Genomic DNA, 9,972 nt, shown 5'->3' on the forward strand with positions numbered 1-9,972 from the left:
TTTTCTCTTTATGGATCACAGACTTCTTGGAAGTGTGCGCACCTTGACCGGCCTCAGATCTTCCCAAAACACAGCGACACCCAGCTATAACTCGTCCAGGCGAAGCAGGACAGGAGTATTTACACATTATCAGGTCTACTGACGAGCGAGTCAACAAGCGAAGAGAAAAAGAAGCTAAACTTTTTGGACACAGAAATAGAAGTGCTTGTGGAAGAGGGGGAGATTAGCAATGAAATGCTATTAGGTGTTCACAGCAGTCGAGTCACAAACTAAAGAAAATGCTGTGAGTGGGAACGTGTTGCGTGTGTGTGCTATCCAGTCCATCCTGCAACTGACAGAACTGCTGCAGAGACGGCACTGACTTTTAGGTCCGTCCTGAAAGTGGAAACTCCCCTGCAGGAGTGGATCTGCAACCAGAGCGGACCTGGACTCACACAGCTGGACAAAAAATGGCTGAAATAATCCGAAGAGCAAGATTGTGTGGCATAGTGTCGTGGAGGCAAGGCCGGATGATCCAATGGGCATTATGGGCCCATGCCCACTCAGGGCCCATGTGGGGCCTACATAGGACAAACACCAGCAGTTTGGACATGAAACAAAATGTACATAAAAGGCAGATAGTTACACTAGTGTCCAGTGTGTTGCTACTGGTACCACTGGCTGAGAGACGTTAGAAATGTTGTTTCACAGTGTATCATTCACAATTTTTACAATGTTGCGGTGGGGAAGGGGGGCCTGGAACACTCTGGGCCCACTCTGGACTTTCAATCCGGCCCTGCGTAGAGGGTGGACTCTGACCCAACAGAGGTTACAGATGAACCTGGTAAAAACAAACATATTTTATCATAAGACTGCAAACAACGCGTTAATGTGCCATGTGTCCTTAAGTTCTTCCACAGTGACGTGGTGACAGTGAGGTGGTCCCAGGTGTGGAAAATGCAGTTATTAAGCGTCTGGGTGTTCCCCGACACTGGCCCATGTGGAAGTGGTGGGGTTCTGTCCGAAGCCGGGCTGCAGAGACAGGGGGACACCATCAGTCCGATCCAATCGGTGAGGAACTGAAAGAGCCATGGTGTGCAACTTGGTGACCGTGATGTGGGACATAAATAACACTTTAAAGGATTTTTATAAAGTGAACCTTGGCACTCACCGATCCTTGCGCCCCATGTGAAGCTTTGTCGGGGAAACGGCTGAGGGTTGGGGTCCTCATCCTGGGGCGGTCGTTCAGGAGGGAGAGGAATGTTTTGGAGAACCCCACACACCATGAGGACTTTGCAGACTGGTGGTAAAGAAAGTTTCCACCCTGAAGCATCTAATGCCGACACTTCAGGAGGCCAGAGGCACGCTCCACCACTGAACGCGCATGTGACTGGGAAGCATACCGACTTTCCTCTGTGGTCTCTGGGTTTGGAAACGGGGGGACTACCCTGAGAAGGTAGGCAGTGCCTCCTGTAGAAGGGAGACATTTTAGTCAGGCTTGGTCACCACTTCCACTGGTGACGTTTCAGGGACTTGGCGACAGCGCTGTAGTGTGTTTCCAACACTGCTCTGTGTCAGGGGTCATGTGAGGATCATCATTTCAGAGTCAGATATGATTTGCACATTGATGAAATGTACATGTTCATCAAAAGACGGACAAAAACAGATATTATTGCACGGGACTCTTACAGCAGTATGGGAACAATCAGTTACTTCGATTACATCTGGGAACCCGGACATTTCTGCAAATTGTTTTTTAACATCAGCCTGTTCCCCCACAGTAGACGGAAACCTGATGCTCATTGTAGTGATGCTCTCCAATGCCGCAGGCCTTATTGTGCTGAGGGACGGCTGTGACGATATCCCAGACCTACTCATGGAATTATATCTGCCATGATTGTCAAAAGGAGCTTTGGGTCGAAGAGTAAACATTTCAGTCAGACACATACCTGTCGGCTACTTCCCGCTGGTAGCGGCCCGTTGCCAGAGTGGTAAGTACGGTACTTAGACAGGAATGGCACAGTTCATCAGGGAGGTGTCTCTAAAACTCGGCTCGGTTCAGCACAAAGACCCAAGAGCACCGCTCCAGGGAATGTAAATCTGCTTATGAGCCATTAATTATCATGAGCAAGGAAATCTTCGTGGTCCCTAAACATCCGTTTTCTCCTAATTCACATAATCCTCTTGCAAGGCCAGTGCATTCATTTCCAGCGTTACACATGAGAGTCATTCAGGTATTTATGTCTGCAACAGTCAGACTGTTTACTGTTCAGGTGCGCACATTCTCCCGCCAGGTTGGTTTTTATAGACATCAGCTTGTGTGTGGAAGCTGATTTACACCAGTGTCAGGTGTATGCAGAGGTAATAAATGAGAAAACTCAACACCTCGGCTGCACCTAGAAATTCTGTCCATAGAAATTATGAACAGAATCTGTAGTGATGCCAGAAAAGGAACGTTATGGAGATGGAATCGTTTGGAACATTGTTCTGGATAAGAGATTTGATCTTTTGATTTCAAAGTATCCAACTTAATAAACTGTAATGTTTACATTCAGTGGAACGTAGTATGGAACAGTCATGTGACATCTCCGTCTCCATTCAGAAACATTGGTGGTAATTTTATTAGTAAAATGTTTTCAAACGGTGCTCCAACTGTTCGGCTTCGTCTGCTCTTCTTTGCTTATTGGTCTTGTTTTGTTTTTTGAGGGGTTGTAATAAGTAAAGCTTCTCTTTCTGTAATATTCATTCATTCATTCATTCATTTTCTAAACCGTTAATCCAATTCAGGGTCGCGGGGAAGCTGGAGCCTATCCCAGCTGGCTTTGGGCGAAAGGCAGGGTACACCCTGGACAGCTCGCCGGTCCATCGCAGGACCACAGTGTTATAGTTAGTTTCTAACTTAAGTTCTGTGTCGGGCTCGACGGGTTTTTGTTTGGAGTCGTATGAGGTACTTTGGTGTTTAGGCATGGCCATCGGAGCTGCTTTACTTTCTGTTTGTATTGTTGCTTAGCGGGGCAGCATTTTGATTCACATGTTTACTACTTCTTGGTTTTTCTGTTTGTACTTGCTGGTTTTTAAGTCGATACACATGTGCAGCCTATTTTTTTTTGCTTTCAGCAGGGTGAGAAGGGTGAGGAGCTCGGTCATCCGGGAGGAGATCAGAGTAGAGTCGCTGCTCCTCCGCATCGAGAGGAACCAGTTGAGGTGGCTCGGGCATCTGGTCAGGATGCCTCCTGGACCTCCCTGGTGAGGTGTTCCAGGCACGTCCCTCTGGGAGGAGACCCCGGGGAAGACCCAGGACACGCTGGAGGGATTATATCTCTCGGCTGGCCTGGGAACACCTCGGGATCCGCCCCGCAGAGTTGGCAAATGTGGCTGGGGAGAGGGAAGTCTGGGTTTCCCTGCTTAGGCTGCTGCCCCCGCGACCCGACCCTGGATAAGCGACGGAGAATGGATGGATGGATGCTTTGAGCCGCTTCGCTGAACTCAACACTTATAGCTCACCACCATTTGTTTGTTATCACCGCTTGTGATAAATTGTAATAACTTCCATCTTAACACTTGTCTGCTTTTTTTTTTTTTTTTACGCCTCATTCCCCACAGCAGCGATGGTTCATAAGAACAACACTTTATTGATGATTAGCAGCTTGGAGAAACTCCTCAATGGGACTTTCTGCTCCTTTTTATTCAAGTGCTTGAAACTGAAACTGTATGGATTGTTTGGTTTTAGTAAAGTGTTGTGTGGTTTGTGGGGTGTCTGCCAGTTATTTTGTTGTTTTCCTTGTGTTTCCTGTTTAGCCTTGTTTTCTGCCGGTTAGTTGACCTGGGTTTAGTTAGCTCCATTACAGCTGTGTCTTGTTATGTTTTCTGTGTATTTAGGCCTTTCAGTTTCAGATAGTACTTGCCGGTTCATTGCGTGTCCGTTGCTTTTCCGTGTGGTCTGTTCAGTTCATTAAATAAGCACCTCCTCTGCCTTCCTGCCTCTCTATTCTGCATTTGGGTCCACGCCTCTACAATTCATTACATCAAGAATTAAATAAATAACATTAAAAATTGTGCTATTGGCATGTTTACCTGTCAGTGTAGTTAGCGAGCTGTTAAGTTGCTAAATCGAGGATGTGAGACAGAGATGGTGTAGCTATCTGACAAATGACAAAGAAGCTGCAACCCAAAGTGTGAAAAACTACCTGGAACGTAAACCATTAAAGTGTGATTGCTGAAAGGTTTTAAAGCTGCAGGACGAAAAGAAAAGACATGGATAGGAATTATCTTTTTAAATGGAAGGGTGTATAACCAAGTTTATGTGTTGTGTTATTTATTAGAAAATAAATCTACAAATCACAGTATTTAATTAGGAATTTAGCATGAAAAGTGGCCCAGTTTAAACCAGACAAACCATTGAGACAAGGCAGAAAAGCAGTTCCCATTCCATTTATTCCACATTGTTTATAAATAGACACAGACACGTATGTTGAAAGTATAAAAAATACAAGATTACAGGATTTTCTAGACATTTTCGTGAGGTCTCTTATTTGTTGCCTTTAATATTTTGATTAAACTTTAAACATAAAAATGAAATGTGATTTTTTTTTTTCTCAAACAGCATAAATTTCACTTTCACAAGCCCATTTTCACGCATTTAACTATCATGTTAAAATGAAATGAAAGCAGCAGTAACAGAATCACATGCAACATTTCATCGCCTCTGTACATCTCGTCTACTCCTCCGTCAAACACGTCTTTTTATGCTTCAAGTTTCATTGGACAAAGTTGATATTAAAAGAGGAATTTCCTTAAAAGAGAACAATGTGATCGGGTTTAATCACAAAATCACTATCCAAGTTTTATTCCAACCACTTTAAATATTAGGAATATCAATATTTCAATCATACAATGTATTCTGGTTGGAAGAAAATATTTTAAAAAGTAAAACTAGATCTTTGTGCTGTTAGGAAATGTTAGATTTAGGATGCTACTAATATGAAATCAACAGATACACAAAAAAAGAAAAAATAATGAGGCATCATGGTTAAATATATCTAAATATTTTGTCACCAATGACCAAAGTAATGACTGATTTCTAAAACCAAAAAAAAGACATCATACATGTAATAAACCTAATGCAGCACAAATACATAACTAATTACTTCTTCAAGCATTTATGCACCTTACCATATAGCTACTGCGCCAAATCTGGCTCACTTCGTTCTAAAGACAATAACTCCTAATGTCTCATATGTAAATATCTCTAAAAAGACAACTTAACCTTCGTGTTAAAAGAAATTGCATGATTCGTTGGTATTTTTTTCACTAGATAACTCTGACTATTCACAGTGCTTAAAACTGAACTGTACAGGCCGACACAGACAAGCAGGGGGCTTGTTACTGGCACCATTTTCATGCCCACCCTGGAGGATACGACACTGTCCAGCTTTGCTTCGGTAATTCTGATACTGGCTCTTCCAATAGTATTATTTAGAGAGCAAAAGATTAGTTTTCAGTACTTAACACGTACCCAGGAAACAGAAACTTCTGTGCCCGTTTAAATGGATGTTTCAAGTAGAACAATTTTCATTTTTAATTTTAAGATAAAGAAGATAATTTACAGAAAAGTCACCAAGGCTTTAAAATTTTTATCTCACTTTCAACTATTTATATATTTTAATAATAATATCTATTAATAATAGTTATATAGACATATATTGTATACTCTAACAGAAGCTACTCTCATCTGCAGGAATGTGGTGCCAAACTCATGAAACAACTTTGCATAGAAAGTATTGGCTTAGCTAAGAAAATAACGGTTCATATTGTCTGCATGATAAGTCACGTATGAAAATAGTCATGTCACAGATGTGGACGATCATGTAAAAGGCAGAGATTCAAAAAGTTTTTAGTAACCAAAACACCAGTTTAGATGGTCCCTGCCAAAGGGAATGTGTAACAGTACATAACCCGGATATGGATAGAAACTTTTAAGATTAAAATTAATAACAATGTTTTGTATATCTTTTGCTCTTGATGTGAAATATTGTGATAATACTGACCAAGCAGACATGAATATATATAATTTTGATAACAAAATACTTAACTACAAATGTTTGTAACTGGAGAGATGTATAAATATGTCCATCAATATATATGTATTTCTATACATATATATATATATATATATATATATATATTTATATATATTTATCACAAAAGGTGCACTTAAATAATGTCATCGAGGAGATGTGGGGTGCCGACCCAGTCTAACGTCCTGGGCTCTGAGGCGGCCATTATCATGCACATGAACTGTTTACCAGTCCTCTTATCAATCGGATAAATAGTCGTGGGCGTGAACCTTCGGTTGCTTTCCACAAACTCACAGAGTTGCTGATACACCTGTGGGTATTCATGTCGTAAGAAAACCCCTCGAATCCTCAACTCCCGCTGTATATTGATAAAACAGATTTCCCGAGCCTTCCGGCCCTCCTCTCCCTCTTTGTCGATATCTGCTGTTCCCGGGGGTGGAGTAAGGATCAGCGTTTCCATGTCACTCTCTTTCTTGTGAACCTTTCTCTCTGGGCTAAACGAAGCCAGTGCGACCTTTGCATATTTTCTGACAGTTGGAGCTTGGTTTCTTGGTGATGGGCCGTCGGGCAGCTGCTCGCCGACGGCAATGGATACATTCAAGATGAAACATTCATTTGGATCATACTCTCTACCGGCCTCCTGTAGCTCCTTACAGTAATCACCTAGATTATCCTTGAAGCTTTCAAGCTCTCGGAGGGACAGGTATGTAGGAGACATGAGTAAACTATCCAGGCCATACTGCAGGAAGTTACTGGCTGACGCAGGATTTGGAAAACCCAGGAAGAGAACTCCCCTACCTCGAGAAAGGTAGCCAACCTTGGCAATACGGGAGAAGGCTTTGTGGACTTCGACAGTCTCCCGGCAGTGTTTGATGATGTGGCGACACGTGCTTCCAATTCGTCCATACAAGCAGCTTTCTTTATGAATGTCCCAGTCCTCCCTGCGACAGTTCCTTGAGCAGTAATAGGTGTAACAGCTGTGGCAGGATTTAAAGTATAGGCAAGCATTGAAAAGGGTCTCTGTTCTTCGGCATTTGTTGTTGGAGCACATCATTGTATCGTCTTCATCTGGACTTTGATCTGGAGAGCACTCCTCTGCACTCTTCATTGCATCACTTGCACCATCCATATCACGAAAAGCATCAGGATTCATTTTGATTGAGGTTGGTTGCTTGTCCAGAGGAGGCGGTTCCTCAGTACCTGCCTGTGAGCTTTTCCTGGATAAAGCTACAGCTTCCTCTTCGTCTATCAACTTCTTCAGTTGGTCCAGAATGTCCTCGCTTGCTCTTCTGCTTGGTGGTTTGTAATCAGTCACAAGATCTGCCAGAAGCTCATCAAGCTGCTCAAGGCTTTGCTGAAGTGTGGTGTTGTCATGCGTCTTCTCTTTGGTTGACCTTTCAAAATCATGCAGAGACATTTCAGGACCTTCGGTGCGTCGGGAATCAAGAATATCCCAACTAGCAGATCGTCCTTCAACCTTATTAATATTTCCTGGTCTAATGTCATTATCAGTGATGGTTATCTCAGGAGTGACAAACCACAGCTTACTTGCAGAACTCTTTGACGTTTCCGTGGGACTTTTGTCAATCAGTGAGTTATCGGACATTGATAAGGCTGCATAGCGTCTTGGGGAACTAGAGAGATTGACCACCACTGGTTGTGGTTTGTCACCTATGGCTGAGGAAGGCTTCCTAGAGTCAAGAAGATCATCGTAGCTCTGACCTCTCTGGACAGGGAGGGGTTGTTCTCTTTCTACACGGGAGTTGAGAATATTGTCCCAAGACCTTGAGTAAGATTTGGAATCTGTGCCAATTCGTTGAGGTTCTACACATGGGTTGGCATACCATGGGGTTAGAACAGGCTCTTGCCGGACTCTGGTGGGAGTGACTTGAGAAACATAAGAGGCAGGATTTGTGGAATAACCAGATGCGTCTGACCCATACCAGTCCTCTGTTTGTGGCTGAATGACTCTTGCATGCCTTCTGCCCTCGGTGTAGTATGCCCTCGCTGGAACATGGTGCTCTGGTGGCATTGCATACATTTCACTGGAATAATAAAACCTTGGCGGAGCAGTCTGAATTTGATATGACCTTGGATCATCACCATAAAATATTCTTGCTGGAGGTGTCCTTATGATGTATGGCCCTGGTTCAGTTGCTGCATATGGTTTGGGGTACCCTGTCTGCACAGAGTAAGAATAGGGCTCCATCTCAGGATAGTATGGTCTTGCAGCTACAGCATGCACCATTCGAGTCCTTGGATCTTGCACATATTGCACTTTCGGAGTATATGCTTGTCCTGGTGTGTAGCGTTCATCATGAATGTAAGAACTTGGTTGAGGCGCAGTAGTGACATATCTTCCTGGGTCATCTGCATAAAAAAACTTGGTTGGCACAGTAGGACTGGAGTGAGCTCGGCGTTCCCTACCATAGTAATTACCTGAAGATGGCATTCTTTGTAAAGGAAGCTCCATGTGTTGTAGATAACTATTTGGCATACTGCGAGAATATTGATAAGCTTGTCTACTTTCTGTACCCAGTGAGTCAGTGGGAGTTGGGGTTCTAGAATAGGAGAAATGGCGTGGCACGGTAAGACTCCTACTTCCTGAACTGTGCTGTCTTTGCCATGGTATGTCCATTTGAGCCGTACCCTGTTTCTGCCCTGAATGATGTACAGCTGCATCATCGGGCTTTATGTCAACTCGACACCTGACATGAGGGCTAGTTGCTGGTTTTTCCAGACCTCCATCTTCATATTTATCAGAAGCATTGTGAGGTGAATATCTACTGCTGTCACCAATCTGAGGCTGCAGCTTAATGGGATGTACCTCATGCATATGAGCTCTTGTTGCTGCATAGGATGATTCTCTGCGTGGTGATACCTCAGGTCTCCATCGAGAGTCTCTTGGAGCCCTTTGGGACTCTCTTCCTTTCCTGCCTGAAGATGATGATCCCTCAAAAGACACAGGGGTGAGGTTGGTCTGGACTCGAGTAGCACTTTTTGACCTGGCCCTTCTTTTATGTTCAGGGGCAACTGCCTCACTGGCCATTTCTGTAGCCACTGACTGAGGAGTTAATCTATGGCTGAAAATGTCTGGAGCAGAAAAGCGATACTTCTGCTGGCGTCCTAAAGCATTCCAGGCAATATCTGGGTTGGCCGCCTGCCTGTCAGCCTTTCTGTATGGGGACTCCATTGTGTATTTTCGAGATTTGGGGTAGTCCAGTGACTTATAGTCAAAGGTTCGGCAGTGCTTCTTACTGACTTTGCTCTTACCGTCCTCCAGTGTGCTGTAGTTCATGGAGTCACATTGTTTAGAGGGTTGCAAAGACCTGTAGTGTGAAGAAATTGGAATAACTTTTATATCTTGATGCACATTTGATAACAGTATGTCAGGCGGGTCTGTGCGTGTCATCTTAAAGGGATTCCTTTAGTTTTCTCCATCAAGTTGCTTTATTGGTGATGTTGCCTGGAAAAGCAAAAAAAAATTTCTGTCAGCGAAATTAGGACAATCATATTTCTTGTTTATGAAAAAGGCATATCTATAAAAGAAATCACTTTTTCATTGCATTTCAACTGCTTAATCTATTGGCATAATATTTCTGAGACTTACTGCATCAGTTCAAATAAAGGCTTTCACACTATAATAGTATGGACAAATTACATCGTAACATCGTAACAAATTCATCGTAACAATGAATTTTAAACATATATATATATATATATATATATATATATATATATATATATATATATATATATATATAAAATAAATTAATAACCAACCCATATGGTCTCATGTTTTCACACATTAAAATAGTTAGAAATTGTTTTGACACATTAAAATGTGAAATATGCCGAACACATGTGAAAGACACATTTTTTGTTGGTGAGAAACATGGTTAGGGATCACTTCATT

General features: G+C 42.7%; 1 protein-coding gene across 1 annotated transcript; it reads right to left on the reverse strand.

Annotated features, from left to right (window-relative positions):
* Positions 1–6,192: 6,192 nt before the first annotated feature.
* Positions 6,193–9,468, reverse strand: ajm1 (apical junction component 1 homolog; the record flags this gene model as incomplete). The annotated part of the gene is made up of 1 exon (XM_079256173.1): positions 6,193–9,468. The coding sequence occupies one exon, from the start codon at positions 9,466–9,468 to the stop codon at positions 6,193–6,195; it is 3,276 nt and encodes a 1,091-aa protein (XP_079112299.1).
* Between the last annotated feature and the right edge of the window lie 504 nt (positions 9,469–9,972).

Source organism: Telmatherina bonti, assembly GCF_933228915.1.
Source record: "Telmatherina bonti genome assembly, chromosome: 17".
NCBI classification, from domain to species: Eukaryota; Metazoa; Chordata; class Actinopteri; order Atheriniformes; family Telmatherinidae; genus Telmatherina; species Telmatherina bonti.